Source organism: Sciurus carolinensis, chromosome 11 (genome assembly GCF_902686445.1).
Source record: "Sciurus carolinensis chromosome 11, mSciCar1.2, whole genome shotgun sequence".
Taxonomy (NCBI): domain Eukaryota; kingdom Metazoa; phylum Chordata; class Mammalia; order Rodentia; family Sciuridae; genus Sciurus; species Sciurus carolinensis.
In genome coordinates this window covers 117,662,951-117,686,045 of record NC_062223.1, presented here as the reverse complement: position 1 = coordinate 117,686,045, position 23,095 = coordinate 117,662,951, and the positions used below count along the sequence as shown (strand labels likewise).

Sequence of the window (23,095 nt, the reverse complement as noted above, 5' to 3'; positions counted from 1 at the left end):
GTGACCCAGTTAAACTTAGATGGCTAAAAATAGGAAGTTCCCAAGGGAGAGCCTACTTACCTGGCACATAAGCCAAAGAGCTGTAGCCATCTGGCAAAGGAAAAGTTAGCTCTATTGGCTGTGAGCCCTCATTGCCTATGGCCAGTTGAACCAGCAGAACAGCCATGGACACCTGCAAATTGAGGCAGTTTTGTAGCATCTGTGGCTCAGTCATGGCAGTCTTGGTTGAAAGATAGATGGTCATCAGTCGTTCAAACTGTTCACGGAGATTGTCAGCAGCAGGGCTAGAACTCTGCTGAGCATCCCGCCAGGCAACCTGTAGCCGATGCAGATTTTGGTTGATTTTTACCATCTGATCATGCAACCTGCCCCCAAGAAAGCAGAAGAGACTGGGTCAGAAAGGCTCATAGGGAGACAGTCTAATATAAAGCATTCTAGAGAAGCAAATCCTCATTTATTTGTTCTAGCATTCCCTTTAAGGATGTATGGAGTTGCAGTCTGAATGACACAAAAGGCACTCACAAGTTACTGAGAGGACAGAGGCAAGGTACAAAGCACTGGGAAAATGTTACCAAGTATTCAACACAACTGAAGCTAATTACAAATAGTTAGTAGCCTTCAGCTCAAGTGCACCATCCAAAGAGCTGCAGCTTAGATGAGCAGGGTATAAAGTGGGCTATTATGTAAAATAATAATTATTAGGCAAAGTACAAGAAGCCCAACAGGATACACAACACAACAAAAGTGTTTTTACACAACAAAAGTACAACAATCATGCTTTGATGGGGTTATGAGGATGGTCTTACAGTTAGTCTTCCGCTCTCTGATGTTTAAAATAAAATTAAACTGTTCTTCATGAACGTTCACCCAAATATTCTCTACTGAAAGGAAGACCTATAATTTAAAGCTATGGCTAACTGATTCTATGTGTACAATCCGAAATCATTTCTTTTGATTCTGTAGGTAATGTCTAGGGACAGTAAGAAACTAGATGACATTCATTTTCGTGTCTGAATTTAGATGGTTAAGTAGATTAAGCACATGCTGAAATTCTATATATTGTCTTATTTAAAATGTCAATGGTGGACTGAGGATACAGCTCAGTGGGCAGAGTGCTTGCCTTGCAAGCACAAGGCCCTGGGTTCGATCCCCAGTACCAAAAAAAAAAAAAAAAAAAAAAAAAAAAAATGTCAATGGTTGGAGCTGGGATTGTGGCTCAGTGGTAGAGTGCTTGCCTAGCATGTGTGAAGCACTGGGTTCGATTCTCGGCACCACATATAAACAAATGAATAAAATAAAGGTCTATTAACATCTAAGGAATTAAAAAAAATGTCAATGGTGGACATAGAAAACTCTCTAATAAGATAAAATTTTATTTTTTGATAATTTGCTGATTTTGAAAAATGCCCTGTATTAATTTAAGTATCCAGAGAAGACATTAAAAATTGCTATTCATTATACCCCGTCCTATAGACAAGAAATATGACTGAGCTGCTATTTTCCCACCTAAGCTAAAAGGTGGAAAAAATTACAGAGTGGCATAAGGTTAGTCAGAACTAGATCCCTTTGGGAAATTATAAACTCCAGTTCTCAAACTTTCACACTTCTAGAATCTTCTTTATCTTAGATACATAGACGGTCTTACTGAAATCCCTTATTAACATTTTCTTAAATTTTGCCAATTTTGTTTCTTTGCTATAGAGTAGAACTTGAATTTTTCATCAGGAGTAGTAAGTAATGAAAACTCAAGAGTAGAAAATGAAACAGAAAATGAAACAGAAAATTAAAATAATTCCTAGATGACAATAGGAAGATAATGATTTAAAAATTTGCAAAATGTAGAGAAAAATAGCATATCCTTAATTTAAAAGTTATTAAAGATAAATTTAACTGGACAAAGCTGATTCATGTAAACAAAAATAAACTCATACAGTGCTCTTTTCCTGCTAGATTTTCTAAAGCCAACCTTTAGAATAAGTCTCTTAAGACTCACTTTTCAACCTTCTGGTTGTAGATACAACTAAATAGTTCATTCCCAAAAAGTTCTTTTCTAGTGACAGTGAAAGAATTACCTGTGAAATCCCAAGTACAAAGTATACTCTGTCAGTGCAAGATTCTCTGTTACAAGGTTGTAGTTCTGGGGAAACTTTGGTTCCTGCACAGCTGGGATCAAACAGGTTTCTTTGTCCAAACCTCAAAGAAGTTAAAAGCAATGATAAATGGCTTGACACAGATATGAATCTTGGTCTCCAGTCTCCCCTTATTCTGGTTCAGTTTCCATACTACACCAGTGATAACTTCTTTAAAACAAATCCCATCATGTTACTTCCTTGTCTAAAAATATCTTTTTTTCTGTCTATGGAAAGAGTTAAATCTCCTGCTTAATCAATGAAATCATCAAAATACTGTAATTTTTCCAAGTGATAGGCAACAAACCAATTGTATTTATTTTTTGCTGTTCTGTATTTAAGGTTATTTGCTTTTGTGTAGTATCATTTTTATAATCACAAGAATTATAAAGCTGGAAAGAAATACATCAAAATTAAGAAGTGATTTGTTCTGAATGGCAGAATCATGAGTCATTTATTTTCTTCTTTTCATTTCTCTGAATTGTTCAAATTTTCTCCAATCTGGCCTTAACCTTCTTTTTCCCCAGATCCATTTTCTCCACTTCCTACCACCCACTTCTCATCCCCCCCTGCTCTAGACACATGGAATTTCTCATCATTCCTCAGTCATGACTTTCCACAGTTTTGTAATTCTATGCTTGCTATTCCCTTTGTTTAGACTCCCTTGCTCCTTTGCCTGGTAAAACCCAACTTGTCATTCAAGACACAGCTATGAAGACCTCCAACTTCTGCAGAATTGATTACTCACTCACTCTGTGCTTCCACAGCTTAGTTCTATGGCACATTATAATTATCTGCCTTTTTCTGGAGCCTCTGAGTTCAAAGAGGACAGCAGCTGTGTTTTATTCATTTTTATAAAGGATGAATGAATGAATAGTGAAGGCTGCCAAATCCAGAGAGGTCTCACTAAAGCACAACATTTAAAAGCTAAATTGTTGTTTTTAAAAATCTGCTTTTAAACAACAATAAATAGCTCTTCATTGCACCTCATCTTTTTTAAGAGCCACTTTATAAAAAAGGATAAGGGAGTGAATGCCTTAGAAAATTACAACATACACAGTTCTGAGAAGGCTAGTTCCCCCTACCTCTCATGTGTACATTTTTAATTTTTCGTTCTTCATCATTCAACTCCTTCAGGGCACAGTAAGTAGGATTAAAGGTGAGGAGCCGAGAGGACCTGGGTTTGCAAAATGGCTGGCATAGCTTCAGGAGAGCGGCACCCAGATTCAGAAAGAAGGCATCCGAGGCATACATTTGGAAGAAGATTTCTGGCATCTGATTGGCCCAAATCTTGGTGCGGCCTGCATTGGCATGCAAACAGTTTCCCAGCCAGGACAAGATACAGTGTTTGGTTTCTGGAGAGAGCTGGAGTAAGTTCTTCAGCATCTGGTAGATCTTTTCATGGAACTGAGCCATGAACTGTTTAACCAGAAAACACAACCACAGAACATTCCAGTTTCACATTCTATTATTTTCTTACTCCCAAACCTTAGTAACAGGCTGTTTCTAAAAATATGCTAATCCTAATCTTTCCCCTTACTCTCCTTGTGCATTATCCTCTGGATTTAATTTTTAAAAATATGTTTCTGGGCCTTTAGGAGAAATTTTCTGATAAGTAGCCAAACTGCAGAGAGCATTACTTAGTTTCATAGCAGTATTTGCTAAACTTTTTCTGCAAAGCACTAGATTATAGTTTTGGCTTTGCTTGTCATATGGTCCTTGAGACTGTTATTCAACTTTACCATGGTAGCATGAAATCAAGCCATAAATAATACATATATAAATGCACGTGGCTGTCTAATAAAATTTTATTTAAAAAAAAAAAAAAAAGCAGGTGACAGGTTGGGTTTGCCCACTGCTACAGTTTGCCAACATTTGTTTGACAAAGCTGTGATGATTAAATGGCAGACTTAAACTATCCCCACTTCAACTATTAAAATGCCTCATGTTGGCCAGATCTCTACTATAATTTATGGTAAGAGGCCCAAACAGAAAGGGCATATTTCAAGGGAAAGAAGGGGGTCATGGAGAAAGGGGGTTATAAGCTGAGGTTCAGTCAAAAGATTTTAGGAACTAAGTGGTAAGAAATAGTTTGGTGAGAAGAGCAAGGGCTGAGGGGAATGGCAGCGTTACCACATATGGCAAGAGTCACAGCAGTGTATTTTCGTTTTCTCCCTAAATGGTTTTACCTTCCGCTCTTAGTACATACTAAGAGGGCAATTTCTTTATATCATTATGGAAAAAGTCAACCATACCAATTTACTTTCCCAAAGAGGCTCAAGCAACCTTATGTGTATGTGGTTCTTAAGGACACTAATCTAAGATCAGGGGGCTAGGATATCCCAGGAAATAGTTCCACCTGATGGATGTTGGCCTCCTGTACTTTGATCTCCTGAGGACTGGACCGAGATGGATTCAGGAAGTAGCCATGATTTTCTACCACACCCGGAGTCTTTAATAAGCAGGAGATATTCAGAATGACTCCAAGCAAGGTCTTCTGGTACATCTGCCCATTGCTAGGGTCCTTGGGCTGAATGTACTCTACAAAAACCTGTAGGAGAAGATAAGTTCTATTGTCTGCATGGTAAGATAAAGAAATGAAATGAGAGGGCCTCAAAGAGTTAAATCTATACAACAACCAATCCAATTTTATCTTATTCTATGAGTAATATTATAGAATCCTCAAGACAAGGAAGCATTAAGTAGTAAATCTCTAACACACGAATACATACCACCTTTCAGACCTACCTTTGCCATATCCTTTTGCTTAGTGAAATAGAGAAGAATATCTAGATATGCATACAACAGGATCTGACACAGCTCCAGATCTTTTATTCGGCCCAATAAAATATCAAACACTGGAATCATGACTTCAGGAAATGTTCGAACTTCCTCATCTAGTATCAAGGCTTCAATGACCTCTTCTAGAAATTCAGTTACATCTTCAAAATCTAGGAGAACACATGAAAGAGAAAGGAGGCCATAGGAGTTTTTATATGCTTTACATGCTGGTGCTCTCTCTTCCTCTCCTTCTTGTTTGAGGTGCTGGGGACTAAACCCAGAGTTTTGTGCATGTGCTCTCCCACTGATCTACACACCTAGCCCCACACACTGACTCTTTCTTTTTCTGTTTTTTATACTATGGACTGAACCCAGGGGTACTTAACCACTGAGCTACATTCTCAGCCCTTTTTATTTTTAATTCTGAGACAGGATCTTGATAAGTTGCTGAGATTACAGACCTGTGCTACCACATCAGTTACACAATGGCTCTTTACTCTTCTGATACTCTTGGATAATTCTAATGTTATTCGATCCCAAAGATCAAAGTGTGAGCTTTCTTCCTTAATTTATACCAGAACCATAATGGCTCTGAGGCTTTCTAATGAAATTAGAGAAATTTTAAGTTTGGAAATTAAAATGCAGAAGCTCAAAGATCTTGCCTATGTACTCACGGGCTCCTTGGATGGCTTCCAACATCAAATCTACCAGTTGCTCATGGATGTTTTGGTCAACATATATCTCTGGGGTGAGGAGAACTGTTCGGGTATTGGACACCGTGAGGTTCCTGCACTGCACTGCAAAGGGTAGCAGGTTCTCTGGAACTTTGGTAATCTGCAAACATAATGAAGAGAAGAAAGAGTACATCTTTAGGACCTGGAACAAGAGTAGATATAAATAGAATGAAAATCACACTGTGTCCCAAAACAACTGGTCTTTTGTGGATGTCTGCAAATTCATGACAGACCTGTTCTTTGGCTTAAAATCACCTACCTGTTAAAATTCCAATCTGGAAGTGTCAAGTGCCTATTCTAAAGCTTACACCTCACTGGAAATGAATTCATCAGATTTTTTTTTTTTTTTAAGGGTGTGATATGTAAAGAAGTTTGTAGAGGGAATAGGAGGTATTGGTTAACTGGGGAGAGAGCCATAGAAAGGAGATTCAATTAGAAGACAAATTCATGGGGCCTCTCATAATCAGTTGCAGATATATTATAATGTATATAAATTGATATGAAAGACACTGAACCAACTCTGACTTATATGCTGAAGTCATAACCAAGAGGATAATATAGCAATGAATAGAATTATTCTTTTACCTCTTCCTTGGCTCTTTGGAAGCAGGAGTAAAGGTAACAAAAAATGTGCCTTTCTCCTGCATCTCTATCAGCAGACAAATTTAATGTTGTAGAAGAAGTCATGTTAATCAAGTGGTTTCCTGGATCTTGAAGTAATAAGCGAGCAAAGATGGCCTGTTAAGAAAAACAAATTAAACAAGTTCAAAGTTAAACTTAGAACACAAAAAGGTAAAAAGTAATTTTGACAATAGGTTATTGAAAGAATCACAGATCAGGTTTAGAGTAAAGGGGGAAAAGGACCCAGTATCTTACTACTTTAAAAAATGTTAGAAAATAATCATATATATGAAGTTATCCTGAATCAAGCCTCAAATGTTTGGCATAAAACCAGTGCAGAACAGGAAGTAAAGACCATTTGTTGAATGGTATTGAGAATCAGTGATTAAACCTATATGTGAAATCTATTATTCTATGTGATTTCTGGCTTCACTCAGAAGATACTTAAAATGTGTAAAGTTAAAGGGCAAGTTAAGTGTCTTCCCTATCAAACTTTTATCTCTTTAATGTTAATCGGGTACTTAAAAGGTAAAATGCACTTGCTATGGTGTGGATCCTCCAAAGGTCTGTATGTTAAAGACTTGATATCCAGGTTGGTGCTGTTGAGAGATGGTGGAAGCTTTTAGGAGGTGGGGCCTAGTGGGAGGTCCTTAGGTCATTGCCCTGCACCCTGAATGGGACTGTCAGACCCTAGTCTCTTCCTCTTTAATCAAAGGTTCATGATAAAAGTAGTTTTGCTCCACCACATGCTCCCACCATGATATACTGTCTCACCATAGGCCCAAACATTGGGGCCAATGGATTATGGACAGGAATCTTCAAAACTGGGAGTTAAATAAACTTTCTCTTTATAAGTTACCTCTCTTTGGCATTACATCAGAGTGATGGAAAGCTAACAGAACTCTTGATTTCGTAAGGATACAAAGAAGAAAGAGGGCTGGGGATATTGCACAGTGGTAGAGCACTTGCCTACCAGGGGTAAGGTCATGGGTTGGATCCCCAGCATCTCAAAATTGCCCCCACCAAAACAAAAACAAACAAAAAACAAAAACAAAACAAAACAACAACAACAAAAAACCCAAGAAGACAGAGATGGGCTTTGTCCTGAAGAACTGAACAGTCTAATAAGTAAGATCAGACACGTGCATATAAAACCACAACATGAGACAGAAAGTGACAATTCCCATTCATATACACAAAGAGGTTAGGAACAAAGAGGAGGGTGTAACAATTCCTATTTGGCAAGCTTTGCAAATAAGATGGCATTTTAACTGTTTGTAAATGAAGGGGTATATTTGGTATGTGGCCATAGTAGAGAGGATTCCTAAAGAAGAAACCAAAAACAATGTAAGAGATAGAGGTAAGCAATGTCATGGTTAGAGAACGGTGAGCACAGTTTGGCTGCCTGTTAATTTTTGCTGAGGGCACCTGTTAGGAACATAAGAATGGTACCTGCTCAATGTTGCTCATATCAAGCCAGTCTTGATCTTCCAGTTCTACTGCCATTTCTTCCAAATACACACAACGGCTAGGGATGCCATTCCCACTTTTCAAGCTTGGATCACCTGGGAAGTAGTTTTAACCTGATAGGTTAAGGACAATGGGACAATGCTCCTAGTCTTAAACAGACCACTATTTTTTTTTTTTTTTTTGGGTCTTTTTTTGAGACAGGACCTTGCTATGGTGCCAAGAATGGATTTAAACTCCTGGGTTTAAGGGATCTTCCTGACTCAGTCTCCTAAGTAGCTGGGACCTTAGGTGTAGGTAACACACCCAGTTCCAGATAATCTTGACAGCATTTCTCTTGAATCCAGGTTTGACTCAGGTTATACAGAGTGATCCTGATACACAAAGCAGTATCTAAAGATTTAAATCCTCTCTCCTTAGCTACTGGGTTTGTTATAAACCTATTATCATGAAATTTAAAGAGTAGATCCCAGGCATTGTGCTAACTTTGGGGTTTAACTATAGATACAGAACAGGTGGAAATTACTATCTAATGTCCTTTAGGGTTCCATGTGCAAAGAAAATATGTTTGGTTACTATTTCCATTTTCTTCTAAAGGTAGTAAAGACAAGTAGTTACATGGTCCAGTCATTAGCATAAAGGGAACAAAAATTAGATCTGTCTAAATACCATTTTTAGGTCATACCAAAAACTTTACAAAAAATAAAAACTGTGCTCCAGGGAGTACAGTGAGATAGTTTAACCTTAGATGCATAGGTTTCTAAGAGCCAAGGAAGTCCTTAGCCCAAGCTGGAAGGATAGAAGAATGAACATATTGGCTACAAGTCTATAACTTACTGTTATCCAGAGTAATGAGGAAGATCCTTTGGATCATGTGATTGATGTTGAGTTGCTCACATATCTCTTGCTGTGACCGGAATGAGCGGCTGATCTCAGCCACAGAGTAATCAAATTCATCCAGGCTCTCTGACACACTATTATCCGAATCATCTGGGCTAGCTGGGAGTTCATCTGCCAGAACATGTAAGCTGTTAAACACCATATCCCTTTCTTTTAGAGAGAACCAAGGATACTACCAAAAATGATAAATGTAATGAAGAGTAGGATAATTTCAGATATGAAACAAGTTAATTATCTAATTAGTGAACATCTCAAGTCAGGCAAGTTAAGTGCAGGATTCTGAAATTCCTTACCACATTTCTCAAAGCAAAAGTTTTATTACTTCTACCCATAATTGTATTTAACACTCCCCAAAAAAAGCAACATTACCTTCCTTACAGAATCCTAGTGAAGAAAGAATTACCTAACAGATCAAAATGCGTATAATTATTTTAAATGTCTGGCTTTTTCCTGGAGACACATTGTTTTAATAATTCAAAACCGTGCAGGGAAATACAGTATAGGAAGTCTCCTCTGGACCAATTCCCTTCAGTTAACCACTCAACTTAGCAGGGTTATAAACTTCTTTTTTCCTCTTGTGTTCATTACTGTGGTTTTTATTTTTTCTAAAAAATGGGATAAAGTAATACATAATGCTCTTTAGCTAGCCTTTTAATGTGTCCCTCCAGCAACCCCACTGAGGCAGGGTCTCACTATGTTGCCCAGATTGGTATTGAACTTGAGATTCTCCTGCCTCAGTCTCTCAGTAGCTAGGATTTTACAGGCATGTGCCACTGTGCCCAGTTCTCATTCCTTTCAGCAGCTGCACTATAATGCATTTTTTTAATGCACTGTAACGAATGGAGCTACTGAAACTACAGGTTTATTCATCACCTGATTTGGTTGTTTCCAATTTTTTTAATAATTTAAAATAATAGTGCATTGAATGTAACTTTTGCTCACTTGTATATTTCTATAAGATAAACTCATTCAGGCAGAACTGCTGGCTCAAAAAACTTGAACAACTTTTTTTTTTTCTTTTTTTGCAGTGTTGGGGATCAAACCCAGGGTCTCATTCATGCTATGTAAGTGCTTTACCAACTGAGCTACATCTCTAGCCTGAGCTTGACCATTTAAAAAGTTAACATATACTATTAAGTTGCCCTCAGAGATGCTCTGATTTACGTACCTACCCACTAGTATATGAGAGATTGTCTGGGCTGCAAAAGTAGATCAGTGCTAAGAGCCCCTGGGTTCAAGTCACAACACTGGGGGAAAAAAATTGATGATGTGTGTTTGAATCTCATAAATTTCGTTTTTCTTTTTCTTTCTTCTTTTTCTTCTTCTTTTTTCCCTCAGTGCTGAGGACTGAACCTGAGGGCTCTACCACTGAGTTATAACCCCAGCCCTTTTCATTTTTATTTTTAGATAGGGTCTTGCTAAATTGTCCCAACTGGCCTAGAACTTGCAATCCTCATGCCTCAGTTTCCTGAGTTGCTGGGATTACAGGCATGTGCCACTGTGCCCAATGAATCTTCATAAATTTCACAGATAAAAAAGGACCAAATTTAAGCCAGATAAGGTGATGCACACCTATAATCCCAACAATTCAGAAGGCTGGGACAGGAGGATCATAAGTTTGAGGTTAGCCCCAGTAACTTAGCAAGGCCCTAGGCAACTCAGACCCTGTCTCAAAATAAAAAAAATAAAAATAACTGGGAATGTAGCTCAGTGGCCAAGTGTCCTGGGTTAAATACGCAGTACCAAAAAATAAAATAAAATAAAAATGACATAATCATTGTTTTAGTAGGCTCAGCAGGTCATAGTGGCCTATACCAATGGCTCTTGTCCGTAATTTTAGCAATTTGTGAGGCTCAGGTCGGGGGATTACAAGTTTGAGATTGGCCTGGGCAACTTAGACCCTGTCTCAAATTGGGTGTGGTGGCACACGCCTGTAATGCCAGCAGCTTGGGAGGCTAAGGCAAGAGGATCGAGAATTCAGTCAGATTCAGCAACTTAGTGAAGCCCTAAGCAACTCAGTGAGACCCTGTCTCTAAATTTAAAAAAAATACAAAAAAGGGCTGGGGGCCTGGGGTTGTGGCTTAGTGGTAGAGCACTTGCCTAGCATGTGTAAGGCATTCGGTTCATTCTCAGCAGCACAATATAAATAAACGAATAAAATAAAGCTCTATCAACATCTAAAAACAATTAAAAAAAAGTGCTGGGGGGTTGGGGTTGTAGCTCAGAAGTTCAGCACTTGTCTAGCACATGTGAGGCACTGGGTTCACTCCTCAGCACTACATATAAGTATGTAAAATAAAGGTCCATTGACAACTAAAACACACACACACACACAGAGATATATATAAATAAATGATGCCTTTTAAAAAAAGGGTTGGGGATGTGGCTGTTTAAGTGCCCTTGGAATCACTCCCCAGTATCAAAAAAAAAAATCATCTCAAAAAACATTAAAAAGTGAGATTGGCACATGCCTGTAATCCCACTGTAATCCTAGCAACTCAGGAGGCTGAGGCGGCAGGGGGATCACAAGTTCAAAGCAATTTAGTGAGACCCTAAGAAACTTAGTGAGACCCTGTTTCAAAATAAAAAATGAGGGGCTGGGGAGATAGCTCAGTTGGTAGAGTGCTTGCCTTGTAAGCACAAGGCCCTGAGTTCGATCCCCAGCACCAAAAATAAATAAATAAATAAATAAATAAATAAATAAATAAATAAATAAATAAATAAATGAAAAAGGCTGGGGATATGGCTCAGTGGTTAAGCACCCCTGGGTTCAACCCCGATACTTTAAAAAAAAAAAAAAAAGTGAGATTGCATTTTTTTCTTCATTTGATTATCATATATAAGTTGTTTGTCACATCTTTTATTCTTTTTTTTCCTCCCTGGTTTTACTTTTTCCTACTGACTGAATCCCTTTGTTCATAAAGCAACTTAAAAGACTGCCTTCTTAGAATGGCACTCATATTGAATGATTATTAACAATAAGTGTTATTCACTAAAAGCCACATGAATCCATATTTGCTTTTCTCTTGACAGGATGGGTATTCAGAAAGTCCAGGCAAAACCCTCAAAGTATGAGTTGCTTCAGTACGGTAAGTTCTGAGTTTAGTAAAAGTGAAGTTCAATTTAGGAGGCCAAAGGTTTTGGCAGAGTCCTAAATGTTGGTGGCAAACAGGCCGGACCTAGTGGCACGATAAACTCAGTGTAAACAAACTAAAATGATGAGGTGCCAAAATAGTAACAGAAGGGCATGTGCCTCTGCCTTGTTCCCCATTGCCTGCCATTTGCAACACTCTCCACTCCAGTCAGCCTTATATCTGTCTATAGCCAGTTAAAAAGTTAGCATTGCACTCGTTGCCCTTGTTTCATCCATCACCCTGTCTACAACAGATCTGCCTTGCCGTTACCTCCTCTTTATTCAACTTTAATCACAAAGCAAGGACAACTCACCTATGAAACTGAACATTTTTAAAAAATAAAAAAAGAAAATATAAGCATTTCTCCTTTTCTCAAAAGAGAAATAGCATTATTCTTTCTGAACAGAGAAGGGGAGAAGTTTCTAGTTTAAAGATTGTAAATGTCCACAAGAGACTAAAGTGTTTAAGAAATATCCTAATTCTTCTAGTCTATGTCTTCTCATAGGAGAAGGAAGCTGGACTTGACTTAAATTTGATTTCAGATTTGGTAAGCCATTTTTCTGATAAGAGAGTGATTATTCTAATTTTGTTTCAAATTAGATTTTCTTACCAGTCTGTTCTAACAGTACTAAGCTACAAAAGAGAGAGGAATGGAAAAAGTACTTCATTGAGAGAGTCTCTAAAGTATTAAGCTTAAGAACAAATCTATTTGTAGGTCAAAAAGTTTTTATAACTTTTCCTTTACATTTGTGACTTGTTTTCCACACCTATACCTATCACCCTGGTTTTCTATGTCAAAAAGAAAATTTATTTTAAAAAAACTTTTACTAGGCCGGTTTTTTTTGTTTTTTGTTTTTTAAAATATTTTTGTAGTTGTCAATGGACCTTTATTTTATTTATTTATATATGGTGCTGAGAATCGAACCCAGTGCCTCACACATGCTAGGCAAGCGCTCTACCACTGAGCCACAACCCCAGCCCCTGTGTTTTTTTTTTTTTTTTTTTTAAATGAAACAGCTTGACAGCTTTAGGATTACAACTGGCATCTGTTCCTGTGTAACCACCTGTTATCTGGTTTCTTTTTAAGCAAGGAGGATAGGAGAAGGGAAGTCCTCCCAAACAAAAACCAGCAGCAAAAACACACTTCTGCCCTAAACAGACTGACAGACAAAAAGACAACTTCTGCCCAAACTTAAATTCCAACTGAAATTAAGTGCCCAAAGAATACTTAATTTGGGAAGACTCCATTCTAGGTCATCTCATCTGCTGCTATTGACTCTTTTACTTACCAGATTGCTGCTTCAGCTGCTCTTTTTGGATTGCTGCAAACTGCTTGGCATCAGCCAGGGAGCCAAAAAGAGCAGCAAAGGGGTTACTTGAGATGTTGTTGTTATTCTCCTGGTCTGTCATTTCACTTTAAGGTATCCTCCATCCAGACCTAGGGGGAGGGGCTATGCAAAGGACAGATGTTAGACTCAGAAGGACAGACAACACAGCAGCCATAACATACCTATGTTCCCCCTGTCCCCCACCCCCATTTAAAAAATACACTTGAAAAGGCTTTGGCTCAAGATTTTGTCAATTTCTGTTTGAAAACTCAAGATGTTTTTGGCAAGATGGTTACAAACCTGCCAAGTGAACATGATGGCCTGATCTGGGGACAGCTAAAACCAAAGTCTAAAAAAATGTTCAGCTGGAATGCATTTATCTGTCCACGTTTCCATCTGCTATACTTTTAAGAAAATAGGTTAAACAGAATTATTGAAGTGAAAAAGAGAATTCTCTATTAACTGTAACAACAATGTGGTACTTAGAAATAATGAGATCTATGGATTTCTGATAAGTCTCTGTGTTGGCAGACTAGTTTTCATTCACCATGGGAGGACAAGGTGCTTGAACCTGCTCAGACTTTCATGACTTCGGGTTGAAGCTGGGAGTTCCTCAGCTACAGAAAAACTCTTGGATTTGGAATGGCAAATCAGGATTGGAACTATATGAGCTATATGTTGAGAGTTTTTAATATATGTTAAGCAATTCATCTCTCTTAATAGGCCTAAAACATATATTTATTCAACAAAATGTAAAGGGTCTTTGCTTAATTTTTTTCTACATTTCATTATTTATCTGATTTTTTACACTACCATAGAAACACAAAATTTCAACTGTGAGGTGTACTGTGGAACATGAAATTGTTAGATACCTCAAAGGTGTTTAGAGGAGCTGACTGAGCCTGCATTTGCACTCTTCTGATTACATATCCTCATTCAAGGTCAAGTGGACTCAGTGGTACAATGGGATGAACAGAGCTCTCTGAAAGGCTTTTCCCCATAAAAATACAACACTGAAAAGGGTGGGAAGAGACATAGGGCATGAATATTCTGCTTATAAGGATGCTGCTACAAGGACAGAAGCCTTAGAAAGAACGTGGACAGGGGCATTAAAAAAAAAAAAAGCACTTGATCTACTCTTAGTTTATTGAGGAAAGACTCCTTATAGACTCACATTAACAAAAGCTAAGGTAAATCATAAAGTTACCCTTCATTACTGGAAGAAGAGCATTTATAACACTTCTTAACAATTCTGAGGCATCTCCACCAGTTGCTTCACATCTGCCATTTTTCTGCATAAGAGCTAATAGCTAATTAGGTATCACATTTAGGCAGAATGTCTAGTTTTCTTTCAGTATGGTACAGGAATTTACTACCTCAAGGAACTGAAATGTCAGATACTGCTCTCTATGTATTTTATTTTTTGCCATGTATATTTTAATTAGCTAATTAATTAATATTTGTGGTACTGGGGATTAAACCTAGGGCCTCTCTCCCACTGGACAACATTCCCATCCTTTTTACTTTTTACTTAGTGAGACAGGTCTTGCTAAGTTGCCTGGACTGGACTTGAATTTGTGATCCTCCTGCTTCAGTCTCCTGAATTGCTGGGATTACAGATATGCACCACTACATCCCACTTACCATGTATATTTTATTTGAAGTAAATGTAAAAAAGGATGTCTATTTAGTGTTGGAATTAATGACAGTCTTCAAGAGGGCTTTCCCCAATGTAATCACTGCACAGGCTTAATTATCACTTCTAATTCAAGTGGAGGTGGCATAAATTGTCTGTTAACTGGCTAATATCTGAGGTACTGTGAACTCCAAGGGAATGCAAAAAGTGTAGTAAGCATCTGCTATTTTTGGTCTCCAAAAACAATGTCCCCTTTTTTCAACATAAGACACTTAATTTTTTCTCTGGATATTAATTCTTCTCGGTTTATGGATTCCAAAGGGGTTGACCTCATTTATTAGCTCTGGGATGCACAAAGGAGTCTGGTCTTCTAAAAAGTATGGCAAAGTGACTGATCTAAGAGTTGGCATAAGACCTTATCAAGGCCTATAAGAGTCAGTGAACACCAGCTTCAGGCCTTTGACTGAACTTACAGAAAAGAGAACTCTTTCTTTCCTGTTTGGGTTGCTAGATTTTTAAGATAAAATCTAGAGTTGCTATCTTTATACTATCTAGAAAAGGCTTACCTTACTAAGTTAACAAATAGAAAAACAGTTGAGAGATGGAAAGAGAAAGTCTTCTACTTCTCAGTTATAAAAGTCAATAAATAAATTACTCTAAATTGCATAAGCCAGTTTGCACATTAAAAAAAAAAAAGCTGATGAGTCCAGATTACTGCAAAGGAGATGCATCAATGTGCAGAAAGGAATCTGAACGCCAGGAATATAGAACATATGGCACAGGCTTTCAACATCATAGAGACAGAGGATTATCACCATAAATGGCATTACTTCCTTCTTTCTCAACACTTCTCTGTCCCATTACATAAAAAAGCTAGTTTTCTATTACATTTTTATCTATATTTTTCCCTGTGAGTTTCGACTTTTTATATTGTATCTCTAAGCAGATTTTCTGCGTTACGGGTTCATATCTGATCATTCTTTCTTCATGTTTGGCATTACACTTCACACTCATAAAATCCTAAGTAGATATTTACTGAATGACTCAATTAGACATGTAGTTATTCCTGAACCCCTTGTCATCAATAGCATTACTTATGATCCTACTTCAAGGTAAGGGTTTTACTACTTGTCTTGGGAATGCAGTGGAAGGTCAAGCTACCAGACCAGGCACTGTGGCTCTTTGGTTTCTAAGTATGTGTAGAAATGAGAGTGGAAATATATCTGTTAACTCAAAAGTCTGCTGAAAACAAAAAAGTCCATGCCTAACTCTCTAAGCTCATCTCTCTCTTTTTTTTTTTTTTTTTTTTTTTTTTTTTGCGGTGCTGGGGATTGAACCCAGGGCCTTGTGCTTGCAAGGCAAACACTCTACAAACTGAGCTATATTCCCAGCCCTAAGCTCATCTCTTTTGTTTTGGTGGGGCATACTGGGGATTTACCCAGAGGCACCTCACTGAGCTACATTCCCCAGTCCTTGTTATTTTTCATTTTGAAACAGGATCTCACTAAATTTCTTAGGGTCTCACTAAGTTGCTGAGGCTGTCCTTGAACTTTCACTGCTCCTATCTCAGCATCCCAAGTTGGTGGGATCACAGGTATGTGCCACTGTGCCTGGAGAGTTCGTCTTCTTTTATGCACTTAATATCTATTCAAACTCTTCATAGAAAAAAAGGCTAAACTGCATAACCACTTACAGGAAAAAGGAGGACTGATCACTTAATGGGAACCTTTGCAGAGATGTCAGTTTAGATTGACTCAATGAACTTACAAAGCAAATAAGAGTACCTAGATATTACCCACTCCAAAAAAAGGTCTGATAAAATGGAACCTTGATATTTTGTTTTAGTATTCAATAATGTCCTATTTTAAACCCCTTATTTTCAATTTCCATACAGAGATACAACACTACCCTGTTGTCAGTCTTTGGGATGGTATAACCAATAATCTTTTTTTTTTTTTTTTTAACCAATAATCTTTGGAAGGGTTTGGATTTGATTCTTTCTGAATAAGTCCTCCTTGAAAACAAATTTTACACTGTATACCCACTGCAAGGGTCTACATCTATAAGAGATATCTACCTCTGGTTCTACAGAATTGTCTCACCTGGCCTGGGGATACAGCTCAATTGGTAGGGAGCTTGCCTTGCATTCACAAGACCCTGGGTTCAATCCCCAGCAACACACACACACACAGGAAAAGAAAAGAATTCTCTCACCCTCTTCAGAGTCAAGCTCCTGTTTATAAGCAGAGCTAGTCCTTTAATTGGGCACTGTCAGCTAAGTAGCCACAAAAATGTGCTAAAATCTGAGTTGACACTGTTTTTTAAACAGAAATATCTGAAACACTTTGTAAAACTTGAATTGTTAAAATCAAGTCTTGTGGGCTGCAGGTGTAGCTCAGAGGTACAGCGTTTGCCTAGCAGGTGTGAGACCTAGCAGGTTCAATCCCCAACACCACAAAATAAGTAAAAAAAAAATAAAAAAAATCACATTCTATCAAGTCATGCCCTTTAAAGTCTCTGACCTTACAAAGAATAAATGAAATACATCAAATAAAAATGGGAATAAAAATGCTACCAGTGTAATATATTCTACCCAATAATACTTTTAAGTCCATTAATGTAGCAACAAATCCTTTCGGCACATCTGTCTGCAAGCTAGAAGGATCTCACCAAGTAAGAAGGCAGACAGTCTTCCTCTTTGGGCCCTGTTTATCTCAGATGGGCTCCCCTGCAGTTAATAATGGTGAAACTAAACACATTCCTGCTCTGGATGTACAAAAACTGATTCCAAAGGGAATACCCATTAAATATAAGCTCCTGAGCTGTGATCAATTTTAGGAGTGTCTTCTGAACCCAAGAAAACATGAAGCAGAGTGCCAGAAGCTCATCACTTGCCTTAAGAACTGTCAACATCTTGCCATAAGCACTCAAATTATTTCATCACTATGACTCGTGCTTAATTTAACCCTCTTGGCATATGGCTACCTGTCGTCTAATCTATATTTTATCCCTCTGGATTCCGTAAGGGATTCACTGGGAGGAGGGAGATCCACCCGCCCGGAGCATGTTTTAGAGAAAAGAAGTCAAAAGATACACAAGGACAATATTCTGGCCTTTTCCAGGAGAGGTATAGCAAAGGGGAAGAGAAATGTACTGAGAAATTAGAAGCTGCAGCAATGTATGGGTTCCCGAATCAGACAGGGTTGAAGTTCATGAAGGAGAGAGGGTCCCTAGTTAGAAATGCACAGGAGAAGGCATTTTAAAGAGGCCAGTACTAGCATTAGACTAGGAGAAAAGCTGCCACTGTAGACCCAACAGTCCCCTCCCCTCAAGCTACATTCTCTCTTACCAGAGCCTGAAGGGCCAGCAGCGACGACACGACAGTCTCAGGGGCCAAAGGGTTCCCACTTCCGACTCAGCATGGCAACCGGAGCTGACATCATCACTAAGCGCCGGGGCGTGTGAACGCTAACCTCCGCGCCGGAAGTGGGATGCGTCCGCCCTTGTGGGCCAATGGCACGCAAACACCCCCACAGCGCACGCGCTAGTTTGCTTGAAGCCGGCTGGGGCGGGGCGGAAGTGGCCGGAACTGGGTCTGGTGGGCGAAGTGGTTTGGAAATTAGTGGAATATAAGACTGTCTCTGGAAATCGCAGCACCTAGGGCAGATATAACTTTGTGATCTCTGGCTCTGGTCGTAAACTCTGTGGGTTTCTGCTTTCAGTTTTTCCCACTTATACCATACCTTTCCGAAGCATCTTACATAACTTTTCGTAGATTATTATTTATGATGCAGTAACAATAACAGCAATAACAACGAATATTTGAGCATGTATTAGGTGCCGGCAATGTGCTATTTTTTTTATTGAATTTCACTTATCTGTACAATGGCAACAATATGTAACCTACAGGTTCGTTTTGAAATATGTGGAAGTAATGGAAGCAGCATACTTCTTAAAAAATATTTCTTTTTCAGTTGTAGATGGACACAATACTTTATTTCATTTATTTACTTTTATGTGGTGCCGAGGATTGAGCCCTGTGCCTCACGCATGGTAGGCAAGTGCTCTTCCACTGAACCACAACCCCAGGGCAGTGGCATACTTTTTAAAGAGAAGAACTGTGCAAGTGGAAAGACAATTTATGGAATGAGAAAAATTTTGTAAGCCATATATGTGATAAAGGATTAATATCAATATATAAAGAACTCATACAATACAATGACAATATCAGTCTAATTCACAGATGAGTGAAGGACTTGATGAGACATTGCTACAAAGAAGATACCCAACATCATTAGTCATTAAGGAAATGATCAAAACCGTAATAAGATACTGCTTCGCTCCTACTATTGATGACTTTTATAAAAAAAACAAAACAGGGTTGTTGGTAAAGATGTGGAGAAGTTGGAACCTTATGCAGTGCTGATGGGAATGTAAAACAATGCACCACTTTGAAAAAAAGTTTAATGGTTTCTCAAAAATTAAACAGTATTATCTTGTGACCCATCAATTCCACTTCAAAACAGATGCTTAAAAGAACTGAAAACAGGGGCCTGAACTGGCACTTGTACACCAGTGTCCTTAGTAGCATTATTCATAATAACAAAAAGAAACAACCCTGAATGTCTACCAACAGATGAATGGATACACAAATGTATGCATACAACAAATTATCATTTGACCTTTAAAAGGAATGAATACGTGCTACCACATGGGTGGACTTTGAAAACATCTTGCTATGTGAAATTAGTCAGATATAACAATTCTATATGATTCAACTTATGTGTAGTACCCATAACAGGCAAAATCATAGAGTCAGTCAGTAGAATAAAGATGACCAAGGGTTGGTGGAGAGGGGAGTGGGGAATTGTTTTCTAATGGGTATGGAATTTTTGTTCAGGATGATGAAAAAGTTCTGGAAATGTATATTGTTGATGACTGCACAACAATGCGAAGGTATTTAATGTCATTGAATAGTACACTTAAGACTTGTTAAAATGTTAAGTTTAATGACATACACATAAAAAAACTATGTAATCTTTAGAAAGCCTACTACTGTTCTGGTTCCTTGAGATAACATAGTGAACAAAAACCAGGTCTTTCCCTTCTTGAAACTTACAATCCTTTCCTGAACCTTATAATTCTTTGAGAGTAGAGTTGTAACATTATTTAACATTAATGAAGTGAATGGGGATGTAGCTGTAGTAGAACCCTTGTCTAACATGCACAGGGCTTTGGGTTCAATCACTAACACTGCAAAATAAAATAAATTAATGGGCACAAGATAAATAAATATTTCTGGAATAACTTGTTAGCTATCTATCTGACTTAAAAGTAGGTCAAGCTGGGTGCTGTGGCACATTCCTGTAATCCTGCTACTTGGGAAATTGATGTAGGAGGATTGCAAGTTTGAGGCTAGTATGGTCAATTTAGTGAGATTCTGCATCAAAATTAAAAATAAAAAAAGAGCTGGGGATTTCCAGCCACAGTGGCGAATGACTGAAATTCTAGTGACTTGGGAGGTTGAGGAAGGAGTATGGTGAGTTCAAAGCCAGTGTCAGCAATTTATCGAGATCCTCAGTAACTCAGTGAGACTTTGTCTCTAAATAAGTTATAAAAGGGCTGAGGATGTGGCTCAGTTGTTTAGGCCCCTGTGTTCAAACCCTGGTACCACAAAAAAAAAAAAAAAAAAAAAAAAAAAAAATAGAGCTAAAACAATAAAACGCCAAAAATTATAAAAAGAAGGCAGGAGAAAATCTTCGTGATCATGGATTTGACAAAGACTTCTTAAAGATGACATCATAAGTATGATCATTAGAATCGGGGGCCTAGCTCAACAGTAGAGTGCTTACCTATCACGTTCCAGGTTCAATCCTCAGTCCTTGGGGATGGGGGGAGTGCAACACAGCCAGGAGTAGTGGCACAGACCTGTAATCTCAGTTATTTAGGACATTGAAGCAGGAGGATTACAAATTCAAGGTCAGCCTAGGCGATTGAGACCCTACTTTAAAAAAGGGAGATGGGAAAGACTAGAGATATAACTCAAGAGTGTTGGCTTATACCAATATGTGTGAGGCCCTGGGTGTGATCTCTATTACTGCAAGAAAAAAGGTACAATATGTAAAATAAAAAGTTGATAAGATGAACTAAATCAAAATTTAAAATTTTTGCACTTAAAAAGACACCATGTAGGAAAGTGAGAAGTGCTGGATTTGATGGTGTAAACCTGTAATCTCAGATAATTGGAAGACTGAGGAGGAAGACTGTAAAATTGCCTGGGCATCTTGACAGACTCCATCTCAAAATTTTTTTAAAAAGGGCTGGGAGTGTAGCTCAGTGGCAGAGTTCCTGGGATCAATTTCCAGTGCCAAAAAAAAAAAAAAAGGACAAACTACAGAAAATATTTCCAAATTATATATCTGGTAAATAATTTGTATCCAAAAATATGTAAAGAACATTTTCAATTGAACAGTAAGAAGACAAACAACCCAATTTAAAAATGGGCAAAAGATTTGAATAGACATTTCACTAAAGACACATGAACGGCTAGTAAATTAAGGAATACATGTTCATTAACTATTAAGGAAATGCATATTAAAACTATGATATTGTGTGCATGCCTGTAATCCCAGTGGCTCAGGAGACTGAGGCAGGAGGATTGTGAGTTCAAAGCCAGCCTCAGCTACAGCGTGGTGCTAAGCAACTCAGTGAGACCCTGTCTCTAAATAAATTATACAAAAAAAAAAAAAAAAAGAAAAAAGGACTGGGGATGTGGTTCACTGGTTGAGTGCCCCTGAGTTCAATCCCCAGTATTCCCCCACCACACACACAAAAAATATGATATTATTTTACACCCACTAAAATGACTATTTTATTTATTTATTTATTTTTGGTACCAGGGATTGAACTCAGGGGCACTTTACCACTGAACCACATCCCCAGTCCTATTTTGTCTTTTATTTAGAGACAGGGTCTCACTGAGTTGCTTAGCACCTCACCATTGCCGAGGCTAGCTTTGAACTCACAATCCTCCCAGGCTGCTGGGATTACAGGCGTGTGCCACCGCCCCTAGTTTAAAATGGCTATTTTAAAATGGACAGTGATAAATATTGGTGAGGATGCAGAAAAATAGTGGGCCTTATACATTGTTGATAGGAAGGTAAGATAGTATGGCCAGTTTGGAAAAAAACTTGGCAGTTTCTTAAAAAGTTAAATATGAATTTGACATATGTTCTAGCAATTCTTCACTTCTAGTTATCTAACCCCAGAAAAATGAAAACATATCTGTCTACACAAAGAATTGCCTGAGAATGTTCATATTAGCACTATTTATAATAGGCAAAAATAGAAACAATCTAAATGTCCATTTACTGGTGAATGGATAAACAAAATGTGGAGTATCCATAAAATGAATTGCTATTCAGCAACAAAAGTTAACAAAATATTGACATATGTTACAATGTGGACGAACCCTGGAAACATACTAAAAGATATAAAGATCTCATTCTGTATGATTCCATTTGTATGAAATGTCCAGAAAAAGCAAGCCTAAAGAGAAAGAAAAGCTGGGTGTGGTGGTGTACACTGTAAACCCAGCAACTCGGGAGGCTGAGACAAGAGGGTGGTACCTTAGCGAGGCCCTAAGCAACTTAGAGAGACCTTGTCTCAAAAAAAAAAAAGGGGGGGCCTGGGGGTGTAGCTCGGTGGTTAATGATCCCTGGGTTCAGTACCGGGTAACAAACAAACAAAAACAAAACAAAACAAAACAAAACAAATCAGAAAAGATTTGTGGTTACTTAGGGCTGAGGGTGAGAACAGAGAGATGGCAAAACAGCACATCTTAAGCAAGAAGTAAGACTGAATTATGGTAATGGTGTGAAGGGTAAATTGGTTAAAAATTCTAAGAACAGGTGAATCACTTAAAATAGGTGAATTTTGTGGTGCACAAATTTCAGTTCAATGCAGTTATCTTAAAATGACATTTATATGTTAGTCATTGTAGCATTATTGTAAGAGGGAAAGACTGGAACCAACTTAAATGTCCATCAATAAATGACTGGTGAGGTAACTTAAAATGAATCTGTACAACGTGGCTGCATTTTATAAAGTTATTTATATACTGGAATATATAATCTTCAGGTTTTATTGGGGAAGTGAAATATGAATAGTATGATATCATTTGTGTGAAAAATAGGGGAAGGGAGAATAATGTGTATTTGAGAATTTGTTAATGCCCAGAGTACCTTCAGGAAGATATATAAGAAACTGGTTTACAGCTGGAGAAGGCAACTGGTGGCTTGAAATGTAGGTGGACATTGCATGTTTGAACCATGTGAATTATGACCTATACAAAAACTCAGTAAAA

The 23,095-nt window shown here is 38.0% G+C and overlaps 1 protein-coding gene across 3 annotated transcripts in view; it reads right to left on the bottom strand.

The window, feature by feature from the left end:
- The window catches only part of Ube4a (ubiquitination factor E4A), a 34,097-nt gene extending 15,864 nt beyond the window's left edge, over window positions 1-18,233 (bottom strand). Inside the window, exons 1-12 of one of the 3 annotated variants that reach the window (XM_047516909.1) lie at window positions 18,080-18,172; window positions 13,967-14,107; window positions 13,056-13,217; window positions 8,570-8,743; window positions 7,718-7,830; window positions 6,230-6,382; window positions 5,573-5,744; window positions 4,878-5,080; window positions 4,489-4,680; window positions 3,215-3,548; window positions 2,073-2,193; window positions 61-365 (exon numbers count right to left, since the gene is read on the bottom strand). In XM_047516909.1, coding sequence (XP_047372865.1) covers window positions 61-365; window positions 2,073-2,193; window positions 3,215-3,548; window positions 4,489-4,680; window positions 4,878-5,080; window positions 5,573-5,744; window positions 6,230-6,382; window positions 7,718-7,830; window positions 8,570-8,743; window positions 13,056-13,176 — 1,888 coding nt within the window. In that variant the 5' untranslated portion in view covers window positions 13,177-13,217; window positions 13,967-14,107; window positions 18,080-18,172. Of the gene's footprint in view, window positions 1-60; window positions 366-2,072; window positions 2,194-3,214; window positions 3,549-4,488; window positions 4,681-4,877; window positions 5,081-5,572; window positions 5,745-6,229; window positions 6,383-7,717; window positions 7,831-8,569; window positions 8,744-13,055; window positions 13,218-13,966; window positions 14,108-18,079 lie in introns of all 3 variants that reach the window. The other 2 variants (XM_047516908.1, XM_047516910.1) reach the window with 2 other exon arrangements.
- Between the last annotated feature and the right edge of the window lie 4,862 nt (window positions 18,234-23,095).